This window comes from Xenopus tropicalis, chromosome 3 (assembly GCF_000004195.4).
Source record: "Xenopus tropicalis strain Nigerian chromosome 3, UCB_Xtro_10.0, whole genome shotgun sequence".
In the NCBI taxonomy this organism is placed as follows: Eukaryota; Metazoa; Chordata; class Amphibia; order Anura; family Pipidae; genus Xenopus; species Xenopus tropicalis.
In genome coordinates this window covers 68,050,655-68,064,481 of record NC_030679.2, presented here as the reverse complement: position 1 = coordinate 68,064,481, position 13,827 = coordinate 68,050,655, and the positions used below count along the sequence as shown (strand labels likewise).

The following is a 13,827-nucleotide window of genomic DNA, read 5'->3' as shown; positions in this document are numbered from 1 at the left end:
ATAAGCACTTAGACATTCAGAATAAATCAACAGATACTTTTCTACTGTTGGAATGCAATTCTAAATCCAAAAAAGTGCATTTTTATGTATAATCTTACATGTAAACAAAAGATGAATGTATAATACAGCCCTTTTGTTGTTGAGCTGTATTTTAAGTTGGGAATAGAAATAGACAGGTTACAACAGGAATGCTAAAGATTACATAGACCTAAGGCAATTTCCTATTACCTTCTCTCACAAAATGTTCATGTGTCCAATTATTTACTCATATTAATATTAGTTGTTTTTATCACTACTTTTTCATTTTGTTGATTTAAACAACTGAGCAACAACATTCACCTACAACATATCTATCGTGAGTTGAATGAGAAACTGAAATTAATAGGGTTGGGTCTAAATAGAAAGGTAAGTTAAAAAGTAACAATAACAATTAAATTGTAGCCTCAAAGAGCAATTGTTTTTTGGCTGTCGGGGACAGTGACCCCTTTTTGAAAGCTTGAGTTAGAAGAGGAATGGAAAATAAATCCTTGTAAATAAAAAAATACTATAAGTCAAATACACATAGTAATACAGGTATCAGACCCCTTATCCAATAGACTCCATTGTAATGAAATAATTCACATTTTTAAAAATGAATAATTTTTCTCTGTAATAATACAACTGTACCTTGTACTTGATCCCAACTAAGGTATAATTAACCCTTATTGGAGCCAAAACAATCCTATTGGGTTGAATTTCTGTTTAAATAATTTTTTTTAGTAGACTTATGGTAGGAGATCCGAATTATGGAAAGATCCTTATCTGGAAAACCCCAGGTCCCGAGCATTCTGGATAACGGGTCCCATACCTGTACTATTTTATATTTTATTTAATTGTATTTTGAAATAATATTGTCAATCTCCTATCCCGCCTTATTAACATACACTAGCACATTATAGGTAACATCAGGTAATGGGTGTAACCTAAAATAGCATACCAAAAGATTTTACAAACGTAGGACAAGTTAGCCAGCACCACAGTGGAACATGGGGGGATTAGTTGCTGCGATAAATCTTCGCTACCGCGGGCGACTAATCTCCCCGAAATGCCATCCCAGTGGTCGCTTCCGAAGTTTTCCAAAGTCACCCTAAGTTTCCTTGAGAGGCAACTTTGGGCAACTTAGGGAAGCAACACATATGCCATACCACTGGTGATTTACATTCTTGCCAGTGGGATGGCATTTCGGGAGATTAGTCGCACGCAATAGTGAAGATTTATCGCTGATGACTAATCTCCCCGTGTGCCACTGCTCTAAGGGTGAAGCAACACTTAGCTACTAGTAGCAGCTACTTTTTCATGGCTATTGAACTCCAGAAAATCCTTCCATAGATAATACTAAGAATTACCTCTGCTAAGGGCAGTGGCAGACGGGGAGATTGGTTTCCCCGCGACAAATCTTCATTGCTGCAGGCGATTAGTCTCCCCGCAATGCCATCCCACCAGCAAGAATGTAAATTGCCGGTGGGATGGCATATCCATTGCTACAATTTCCTGAAGATTTGTTGCGGGCGACTAATCTCTGCATCTGTCACTGCCCTAAAACACAATGTAGAGACAATTATCAGTAAATGATTGGCATTGTCTATTTTAGTAGCCACGACAAGTAGCTGCTACTAGTAGCTCTGTGTGTCTTCACCCTAACAGTAAGGGAGGTGAGAGATGGGGAGATTAGTCACCCCGTGACAAATCTTCGTTGCCGTGGGCGACTAATCTCCCAGCAATGCCATCCCACTGGCAAGAATGTAAATGGCCAGTGGAATGGCATACGCGTTGCTGCAATTTCCAGAAGTCACCCGAAGTTGCCTTGAGAGGAAACTTCGGGCAACTTCAGGAAATCGCAGCTCTGCATATGCCATCCCACCGGCGATTTACATTCTTGCAGGTTGGATGGCATTGCAGTGAGATTAGTCGAAGTAGCAATGAAGATTTGTCGTGGGGCGACTAATCTCCCCGTCTGTCACCTCCCTAAGAAGCAAGGGACTAAAAGAAAGAGCTCTGTCCATTGCCTGATGTAACCTGGCATGTCCCACCTTATTAACATTGCTCATACACCAGCACATGCTAGTTTACATCAGGCAATGAATGTCAATGGCTAAACCTACGTTTGTAATAAGTTTAGGTGTATGTTTTTTTACTCTATGGTGGTTATGTAATGAGAGGCATTATATTTGCCTAGGAGCAGAAACTTATAGCAACCAATCAGCACATAACATTTACTGGTCACCTGTTTTAAAGCAAACATCTTATTGGTTGTTATACATTTTGAAAAGATGGGGGAAGTTTTACATATAAAGCTCCATATAATTACTTTGTGATTTTAAACAAGAACATAAAGAAAATTAATCCCTTTAATAGTTAAGATCTGTTCCTTTAAAGATGACCTCAGAAGCTAAAGAACGAAGATATTTAGAATTTTCCATTTGAAATGCAAGACTGGCTTCTCACAGGAAAATGACTGAGCATTATAATAGGTAAATATTTGTATATTTGTATCCTTTTAAATTGTATAAATGTATTCCTCAAATAGTATCTCCTTTTTTTATCTACAGTATTTACAGTCATGTATAGTAAGTAAGTGCCTACAAGGCCTTCACTACATGGATCCATGGATATCTAGGGCCAAAAATTAGGATTGTTATTTTGGCTTGTTTTGTAAAGTAAAACTTGTTAGACCAGGCATCCGCAAACTTTTTAAACAGGGGGCCAGTTCACAGTCCCTCAGACTGTTGGGGAGCCTGACTATAGTTAGACCTCAACTATAGTAGTTTGAGGTCTGTTCTGATGTTTTAATAAATGACTAGACATTTGTAGTGTTAGTGGAAATTAGTTTTTTTGAGTTTCCAACCTAAAATCAGAATGTTACTGAATCTATTATCTATTATTGATATTTATTAAGTAAACATTTATTTATGACTTGTAAAGAAGAAACAATATTTTGTAAAATGTAATCAATATCTTCAGCTACCCTTCAGCAAACCTCAGTGTCAGACTGGGATGCCAAGGGCCTACCAGAAAACCTTAGTGCACAGGCCCACTCTTCAAAATTATTTCTACTCCTCTCCCCATTCAACCTTTTTATTTCCCCCGGTGCCTTTTTTTTATCACTCCATCTTTTTTAGCCTTGTTGTTTTCATACAGAAATGGGGAATGACCACGGAATAGGCCAAGAGGTTAGGAGCAGAAGGGGCCACCGACACCTGGCCCAACCGGGAGTTTTCCTGGAATCCCTGTGGGCCAGTCCAACACTGGGCGGGGGGGGGGTTGTTTCAGGTAAGCAATTACATTTACATATGTGCCAGTAGTAATACATGAATATGTGCCAGTAGAAATGCATATGTACCATATGTGCCAGTAGTAATGTATGAATATGTGCCAGTAGAAATACATATGTGCCAGTAGTAATGTATGAATATGTGCCAGTAGAAATGCATATGTGCCAGTAGAAATGCATATGTGCCAGTAGTAATGTATGAATATGTGCCAGTAGAAATGCATATGTGCCAGTAGTAATGTATGAATATGTGCCAGTAGAAATGCATATGTGCCAGTAGTAATGTATGAATATGTGCCAGTAGAAATGCATATGTGCCAGTAGTAATGTATGAATATGTGCCAGTAGAAATGCATATGTGCCAGTAGTAATGTATGAATATGTGCCAGTAGAAATGCATATGTGCCAGTAGTGATGTATGAATATGTGCCAGTAGAAATGCATATGTGCCAGTAGTGATGTATGAATATGTGCCAGTAGAAATGCACGAATATGTGCTAGTAGAAATGCTTTTGTGCCAGTTATTTTTTTTATTTTATGCATGCTAATATTCTGGAGCAGCCTGCTCTGTATTTAAGAAGGAAAAAAAAATGAACCGCAAAACTTTCTGATGAAATCTCAAACTAAAATTCTGGAAAAAAGCCATAAACAGCTAATATATAAATGTTAGGGAACACCATGTCTACATCATAATATTTTATTTTACTGCTACTCTGTATCCTACACATTCCTAAACTGTTTTAGTGGGTAGGTCGTTTTTCTCACTGTCATTGTAAAGGAATATTACCATGCCAGCATATGCAACATCTCATAGTAACTAGTCTGTGAGTAAGTGTCTGGCTGGATTCTCTGCAGCTCAGTGGGGGTTGCTTCAGTTCTGTACAGATCGTCTTAGAACTACATTACTTAGAGAGGTTTTCGACACACCCCTCATCAAAAATTAGAATGGAAAAAATGTGGAAGTTGTACTGAGCACTAGTAACTGTTCCCATAAACAGACAAAAAAGATTTTTTCCATGGGAATGTTTTCAATATTTGATTCTAGTTCTGTGGTGGCAACTGAGTCATCTGTGCATACAGTTTTTTTCTGTGAAGGCTTTTCTCCTTAAAGTTTACATTTGCACTTCATTATGGATTTCCCTTGAAGTGACAGCCCATCAGATGGAGATATGGAAATTTTTACTCTTAAATGCTGCATATAGCATAAGCTCCACCATGGAGATTTAGAAGTAAACTTCTGAGAGAAAGAGAGAGTGAGATGAAGCTGATCTTGTATGTACTCTATTTACAGTATGTACATATATCCATTTTAAAGTACTACTAGGATAGGAAGAACTCTACAATTTTACAGTATAGAAAAGTACAACCATGGATACATAAATAAATATACAGAGAATAAGTGCCATATGGTTGGAGACACAGTTGGGAAGAAAGCCCTTGCCCCTAGGAGGTTACAATCTCAGCTTTATAATGTTTAGCAAGTGATCTGTTTCCAAATTCTTCATAAAAAATTATGACTTTTCTACAATTGTAGATGTTCTCAAATGCTTAAATTGCCTTTTACCAAAAAAGGCAGGCAAATTAAAGAAGAGTTCTATAAATTCTCCATGTGTCTGTAACGTCTGAGCCTGACAGCTTTTTAACTGAAACCCTTTATATATTTATCTCAATATATAAACAACTACTAAGGCCCTGGTCAAACAGAGCGTTGGCTTTGCTTCTCTCAGCCTGCATTTTGTAGGCAGAGAAAAGCGAATTTGCTCTCTTGCACAGCTCCATATACTGCACTGACAGGCATATCTTCCACCTCAGTGAAGCTAATAAATTAGGAAGGGATCAGAAAGCTGGCTGCACAGAAGTAGATAATAAGGGCCATTTATGACCCCTGGGGGTGCAAGTGCACTGCTCTGTATACTATGAGCAGTAGGGGGGTCACACTTTTGTGCCTCTTAGTGCTTGTCAACAGAGCACTTGCACTGCTACAACCATTGGAATTGCTGCAGCTAAAATACTTGGAGAATGTGGGTAATTGCGCAAATATGTGGAAAAATTCCCTTTGTTCACCGCAAGTGTTTTACATGCAGCAATTCAAATAAATCCAATGGGGCAAATAATTTCAGGTGCTTTGTCAGCTCTCAAGTGTATGTTCACCTTTATATTGACTTTTACTATGGCATAGAACAGCGGTTCTCAACCTGTGGGTGAGAACAGGGGTCACCTAAGACCATCGGAAAACACATATTTCCGATGGTCTTAGGAACCAAGACACCGCTCCTCTATGGTTGGGGGTCACCACATCATGAGGATTGAGGAACTGTATTAAAGGGTCACGGCATTAGGAAGGTTGAGAACCACTGGCATAGATGGTCTTATTCCAAGCAACTTTTCAGTTGACTTTCATTATTAATGTTTTAGCATTCCTAGTATTCATATTCAGCCTGCAACTGAAAATGTTATCTGGTTGTCAGGGTCACTGACTCCAGCAATCAAAAGCAGATTCACTGCGAGGATTTAGTTTTAATGCTATTTTTCTTACGTTAGGCCATTTTCTACTGTGTATCCAGTGCCGGGCCAAGCTGGCCAGGCGCTCTAGGCTATGTATTTTACTGCTGTATTTGATTCAAAATATACATATATCGGTATATTTTACACAAACGGTGTAAAATCATTCAGCCACTGGCTTTGTGCCTTAGTATAGTAATGTAACTGCTTGGTGACACTTCAATTCCCTATCCTTATGTTGTATAATAGGGTCATTATTCCCTATAGAATAACTGCACTAATTCTGGTAAGTAACTGCACTAGTTTATTATTATACGCTATATGTAGCCAGCAGCTATTATAAAATATGCCCCAGATTGTTTACCTGTGCAATACATTGATAGCTTTTTTACCTGCACTGAAATGCACTGAAAGAGAGAGAGCAAACTGAATTTGGGACCAACCCGAGACCCAAGATTTTCCTGTAGCTCTGTCTGAACAATGTGTCAGGGCAAGCTTTTCTCTAAGGTGTTAGGGGATTGATTTTTATTTCCAGGATGAGCTTTTTTCTTGTATTTCAGAGCTAAACATTTCTGAGAGGTAGTGCACAAAGAAAAACTTGCCCCTTATTCTGCCAGAAACCCCAGAGGAAATAGAGACAGAGACAGCTGCAAATGTACTGTATTTTGCCAGGGCTTTGGCTAACTGCCTGCACACCATTTGATTTTTTATGTCAAAATAAACATTACTTAGAGGTATTATTATTTTAATATTAACTACTATGAGCACTTGGAGGATAACTAACGTTAGTCCATGCATACTGCGATTGTACTACCCAAATATCCAAAGCTTTGTATAGAAAAGGCAGTCATCTGAATCCTGTAATAAGTGTTCCTCTATTCTGAGTGTTTTCTATTTTAAATATATTAGCTTGTTCCTCCTGTGCTTAGTATCTGTTGGTATTGGATAGCTACTTATGAGTCCAATTTTTTCTCCAAATAATGCTAAATGACTTGCTAATATGTATTGTAGAGTATAACCTTTCCATATATGTCATAATAACTTAAATTTTCCTGCAGGGTGGAGTAATTATCATCCTTTTGTGTTTCTGTATATCTAACTATATTGAAAGTGCAGTGTCTTAGCCTATGGCAAATATACAGCAGCTTTTCTTAATCACCTTTTTTAATTAATGCAATTTTTTTACCTATGCTTTCCCTGTGGTATGTTCCTGGTACTAGTATTCTTTGTTATATCAGTAAAAAAATACATACTGTATATGCATTTACATTCTAGTTGTTTTGCGCACTGGCTGCTATTTATATGGGACGTGTCAGGTTTGCTGCACAGCAAAGCAATGCTGCGGCAGGAGTGAGTAGTGGAACATGGCATGTATTACAGCATTCCATGGCTGGGTTCAGCAATGCTATAAACCCTAACCATTCAGATGGGAGCCATCTGGAGTTTTGCACAAATACAGCCAAATTGTCCTTTCACATAATTCCATTTCATAAAGAAGTCAGTTTCATCTTTGTTTTATAAAATGACTCAGATGGATATTGTATAAATTTGTAAAAATGGTATTTAATCATTTAAAATTGAATGTATTGCTTTAAGGTGGAAATGGCAAGCTTTTGAATTTCCAGCTGCTACAGTACTATAGTTCCTGTCAGCAGACACTGTATTTTGTTTACTGTCTGAGTTTTCTGCTCGGAGTCTGAGCTGTTTTATTGGGATGTTTATATTGGGTAGTACACACTGTAATATAGCTAGAGAAGGGACAAATTCTATATTTTTGTATCGTTGAAGTGCTACCTGTAGTAAGTCACTTATGGGTTACATTTGTTACCAAAACAATTTCTAATTGTATGTTTAAATTGGTTAGTACATACTGTAATATAGCCAGAGGAGGGCTAGATTCTATATTTAGGTGTGGTTGGAGTACTACCTGTAGTAAGTCACTAACAGATTAAATTGAAGCCAATTTAAGCTTCAACACCAATATAAACTACTTGAGAAAGGGTAAGAAAAGGCCCAAAATGTCGGCGGTCTTTGACCACGATAAACACTTTTTTCACTTTGTTGCACCATGTCCTATGCTTCACTGGTAGATCCCTTTTACAGTGACACAGCCTACCTACATATACCCTCATTTTTATATACCAATAGTCTTTAACCTTCTGGGCAGTGTAGCACCAAAGAGCACTGGTGCGATATACAATATTGTTTGCAAATTATATTGAGTGGGGATTGGGAAAGTTTATTCAAAATTCTAAATGAATAGTTAATAAATTAAGGATTATTGGGTTGAGATTTGAGGTGAATAGGGTTCTGCAATCTTATGAAGGGTTGAAACATCCACAGCATGATAGTTTTGACATTATGGTCCTCACAGGGTGGTAAACAGCATGTAGTGTTTTATCGAAGAAAATTTGTGGTGCAGTTAATCCGGAGCACAGATGGTAGAGGAGGGTTTGCAATATCCTATGCTTCACTGGTAGATCCCTTTTACAGTGACACAACCTACCTACATATACCCTCATTTTTATATACCAATAGTCTTTAACCTTCTGGGCAGTGTAGCACCAAAGAGCACTGATGCAATATACAATATTGTTTGCAAATTATATTGAGTGGGGATTGGGAAAGTTTATTCAAAATTCTAAATGAATAGTTCATAAATTAAGGAAAAAGATACAATTTGCAGCAGATGCTCCATCCTTGGTCCTTTGTTTAGCCTGTGGATTTCAGCTGCAGCTCATATGTAGCGTGCAGCCAAGGCATTTCACTGGCCGCCAGGCTGATCTGATCATTGGACTAAGAACAATTCACAATTCATATGAATTTAGATGAATGGGTTAGAAATACAGTATACAGTCCACCAAGGGATAAGCTGTAAACATAATCTCAGTGATGAAAGACATGTGGGCCATGCCCATGAGCAAAAATTTGGGTTTGTATACTGCTATCCAAGTGTACTCTCTGTTGCTGGTGTATTTGAAGTGACTTCAAGTGATGTTGTTCTCTGTATTTACAACATGGTGTTATGTGAGGGATTTATTTGGAGAATGTACATACCAGTTTGGGTAGCAAAGCAGTGACTTAGATGCAGAGGCTGTTAGGCTCTAGCGTATTTTTGTACATTCCCTGTACATTCCCTGTACCGGACTAAGGGTGCCATGAATAGAAAAGTAATTAATCTTCTACTGTTTGACTTTTAATGCTGGACTCACTTTTTCATGCAGGACCTCCTAATATGCTTCTGTTTGATTTTTGATGTCTACCCTTTTCTTCAGTTTCCTAAATCAAAAATGTATTATGTACATCTCGGATCCTTATAATACTTAAAAGAAATGTACCTGCAGGTAAAGAGTTTGATCCGTTTATAACCCATAGCAAAACATCACAAGAAGCATTTACTGCTGTGCTGCTTGAAAGCTAATTTTTTTGGTTGCTGTGGGTTACTAGACCTTATGCTAAGTTTAACTATTTTACTTTATTGCTCTTTATACCAAATTGGATTTCAGTTGTGGCCACAATATAGTGTTGATAAATCCTATTTTTTTAGATAAAAATCACTGCCATGCACATATAAATTTAAAGCTGAGTCCCCTACATATATCTCTTAAAAAGTAAAGAGACTTAAACTAGAAGACTAAAGAAAAAGTATACCTCACTAATTTATGACTGGCTGTTTCATTTGAATCTGTTTTATCATGGGATATGGATAGGGTGTATTTTGGCAGGACTGAAATGAACGTGAAGGTGTTGAGACCTGTCTATGCTTGACACTGGATTATGTGTAAGCCATTAACAGGCAAATCTTTATTTCAAGCCAATTTTGCTGTAGGGGCTGAATTCTATTAAAGCACAGCCAGCAATCCATAACAAGGAAACAAACCCATGGATAAACCAACCTCTTTGCCTTCTATTTTACTCAGAGTAGAATAGAAAAATGATTGCCAACCTATGACGCATCATCCCATGCAGCAGCTGGGGATCCATTATCTGAAGATTCCTGTTAAAGCAGGGGCTCATATAGCAATACATTTCCTTACCCAAAGTGCTTTATACACTTTGAAAGAAAAACTCAACAGTTTGCTAAAAAATGTTTCAAAATATTTATTTAATCTCTACAGATTATTTCAGTGCATTGCTCTTATATAATTAACATGATTTGTACACTGTGCCCTTAGTAAATAAACATTAAATATGTGATCTGTAAAAGCTATCATTTTGAGTGTTGGTATTGTCTAAAAGTTTCCCGGCTGAACTTATTCCAAACATATGTTACAGCAGTTCTGTAAAGACTTGATATCAAGGTTTAGTTTAATGCCAGTTAGTTTAGGTCAGCAGGCAGGTAGCATGTCATTGGTAGAATCCAGTGGCAACAGCAAGACTTGTTTTCAGTGGCATAATGATCAGATGTGGCTGTCCAAAAACATAGCAGAGGGTTTCCATTGAGGATTCCGGGGAACTATTTATTTAGTTTAGACAGTGGTTTTCAGACCTTTTGGGTTCAAATGCTCTTTTGTGATCCAAAATGTGGTCCCGTGGCTTATGTTACAAGTGTTTGTTTACAGAACCGCTGCTCGTGTTCAAGACAGCTAATAAGCATTCACATCAACATTTCACTCTTATGGGGCCAACACAACAAGCTTGGAACTCCTTTTCCCCACACAACAAGCTTGGAACTTCCGGTTTGTATCTAGCTTTTGTGGCACTGCAACCCCCCCATTTTCCCAATACAACCTTTAGACAACAATGGGACAAACAATGGGAAAGCTGCAGTTCTGACATCCATAATGATATGAGCAGTAACATATTGTAACTGAGAAACTCTTGCCTTGCAGTTACCTTTTTCTTTAGGCTTCATTTTAATCCAGATAGCACTGAAAAAACTCAGTATACTAAATGTAAAGCTTAATACATATTTATCGATTCCTGTGCCTAAAAGTCAGATAACTGGGAGTCCATAAGAAATAGTGACATTTCTGTACATCCATTTATTGCTAAATGGACATATGCTCTTTTTAGTACATTCCCACTGATCAGGTGGTTAACTGTGCATAGCTTATACATTAGCTACAAAACTTACTGTTTTATGCACTATGTACACAGTTGGTGTTAAGAGTGTATTCTATGAGCAGCTTCATATTATCTGATCATAGTGCACAAGGGAGCAGAGTGTTTCAGCACCAAGAAGGCAGAGACGGTCAGTATCACAGTGGGGTACAAAGGCTTAATCCCGATCCAGCTGAACATTAACACTAGAAAGACAACGTCCCATGCTTGCAAATAAGGGAGCAATTAAGCTATCTGTCACACCCTTCCATATTATCTGTACAGAAGGAAACATCATCATACAGGTCTTCACAAAAGGCATCACAATCCTGAAATGGAGAAAGTCTAGTTAGTCAATAGCATCACTTGATATCTACATACAGACACAGAAATTGTGATTCTTGTACTTCTGGATACTCTTTTGCACATAAAACAATCACTTTGTACACTGACTTAATACTTTACATATAGAAAGTTTTGCTTGTCCAATCATAAAAAACATTTCTTCCTGCAATGCATTATTGTTAGGTTAGGTGATCCACATCCACAGGACTGTACCAGTGCAAGTCAACACAGTTACAGAATCCAAGAAGGGAAAACATTGGTAGCTATGATGTAATTATATTTATAAAAAAGGTTCTAGGCAACATCTATTCCCATTTCACTCTCTACCTACATCCCAGTCTTTTTCTTTAATGCAACCACAAGGCAAATGGGTGGACATGGGCAGGTCTTATGGTTACGTTCTATGTAATCATAGGTCAGGCTATTCCTATGTACCCTCTAACCTGACTCCTCCCATGGAAACTACCATCTAATTTCCATAGAACTACTACAGATAAAAATTGGGGTGGCAAATCCTTTTTCTGAGTGATGGAGTGAGAATGAGGTTTTCAGGCACACCCTTTCAATAACTGCTACCAGATTATATGGTTGGCATGAAATGGCACAATGCCATAAATACAGTGCAAAGACCTAGATGAGGTTACTTGTTATTGTACATTAGATAGGAGATATGTGTAAGGCTTGTTAGTTATAATTAAAGAGTATTTTTCTTTACCAATGGAACTGCTTCTTTTACTTACCAAATGTGTAGGCAGCTGAGCACTGCGAACAGTATTCCCATTACAAATGCCAGCGGCACGGCAAGCAGAACACTCAGGACCTTGTAGATCAGGTATTTGCTGATCTCAAACAGAGCTGTGCTGAACACCCAGACCCTGTCAAAGCTGTGAGTTGTATCTGGCTCTCCGATCACATCCTCAAAGCCTATCTGCAAAATAAAGTGCAAGCCCTGTTACTGAAGCACTTACATCCCAAGTTTGTCAGGGTCTCCCCAACTTTGGGAATTAGTTGTAGAAACTGAGTGCTTACTCTACCGTAATAAAAGAAAAGAAAAGCTAGGCTCCTTTAAGCATCATTGATGTTCCAGATTTAAAGTCAGAAAAAAAAATGTGATTTTGAATTTTTGTGCACAGTATACAGGAAAACTATTTATATCTACGAGAGACAGCTGATACTGCAAACCTGGTTAAACCGCTGAACTGCAACTCAGTTAAAGGTTGTCTGGCATGGAGAGTTGTGGTTCAGCAACAGCTAACTGGCATAGACATGCTTTGCATGTGACCAAGGAGTACAATGTATATGCCAGTAATGCTTCTAATACTGGCACTGTGCATTGCATGAAGTTACCATTAACAATACCAACTACACAACACTGTAACAACAACCAGTAACTTGTCCCTTTAAAGCAAAGTCCCCTGTATGTTACAATTTTATTGGAAAGCACTTTGCCAGCTGCTAGCATTAATATTACCTTAGATATTAAAGCAATAGTATAGGCTAGCTCTCATACAGTACAAAGGGGAACTGATAATAGCTTGAAAGTTCGGCATTGTAATGGGAGCTGTAGTTCCACTGCTGGTCCCACTGGCTGGCAATGATACAAAGAAGAATTCGTTTATCTAATGAAGGATTTTATTAACGCCCTCAGCCCCAGCAATGTTTCCCGGCACCAATACATAGTGCCATATAAGTACCTAGGAACTGTCAAGGGGATTCCATGATGGGGCGGCGTGCCGGCAAGTGAGTTGTTAGGCTTCCCTTACCTTCAGATGGGAGTTCAGCTTGTGGGGGTCACGGTCGGGGCTGTTGTCGAATGTTTTTTCTGTCAGCATCGGGACAGTGGAGTGATTCAGTTCATCTTCATCCATGAAAATGCGGGCATCTGCCTTCTCCTTTTCGAGGCCCATGTCTCCGGAGTCAGAGCCCGGTTGCTGCTCAGAGCCCACTCCCGGGGTGCGGTGCCTCCTTCTTCTGATTGCCCGTGGCCGCTCTGCTGCTTCAGCCGATGGTTCGTTCCGCTGGGTGGGCGTGGCCTGCTCTGCGCTGCACTAGCAGCAGGGCTACAGGTTCCCGGCTCTTCAGAGGAATGGGAGTAGCCGATTGGGCCCAGGGCCAACATTCCGAATTGGAATGACAGCCTAGTTACACGTTTATTTACTGTCACTTTTTGGTGTGGAATTGTTGGGGGTATAAGCATGGGCTGCTTTTAGCTACATGAAACATGGAGGACCTATGTATAAGGCTCCACACCAGCCATATTACTACTGTACAATGTGTTTCAGTCTCGCTTGCGCCTGGGAGCCAACATATTGATGTTTATAGGTTGTATTCCACAAGCAAACAAAAATACCTTATTGTTAAACCCATCACTGCTTGTGACATTTCCTGCCTGTTATTTTACTGTTGGGCCCTGTGGCACATGGTGTGTTTTGATCAGGGCTGCTACTTGCCCCTGATGAATGACTTTTAGAAGGACAAAACAAAGCGGCTTGAGTGCAAGTTTACTCATGCCAAATTATTTTACATTCAGTTGCAATTTAAAAAAAACAGCCCTTACCCTCAGTTATGCGGTCGCAACACAGATTTGCCTGTTGGCCCATGTGAAAAAGAAATATGAATGCCCTGGC

At 38.8% G+C, this 13,827-nt stretch overlaps 1 protein-coding gene across 1 annotated transcript; it reads right to left on the bottom strand.

Moving 5' to 3' along the window:
- Nucleotides 1-9,902: 9,902 nt before the first annotated feature.
- cav2 (caveolin 2) lies at nucleotides 9,903-13,173 on the bottom strand. The gene is given in 3 exon segments (NM_001015763.1): nucleotides 9,903-11,184; nucleotides 11,941-12,128; nucleotides 12,964-13,173. Coding segments are annotated over 3 exon segments (483 nt in total). The 5' UTR covers nucleotides 13,108-13,173; the 3' UTR covers nucleotides 9,903-11,033.
- Nucleotides 13,174-13,827: the final 654 nt, after the last annotated feature.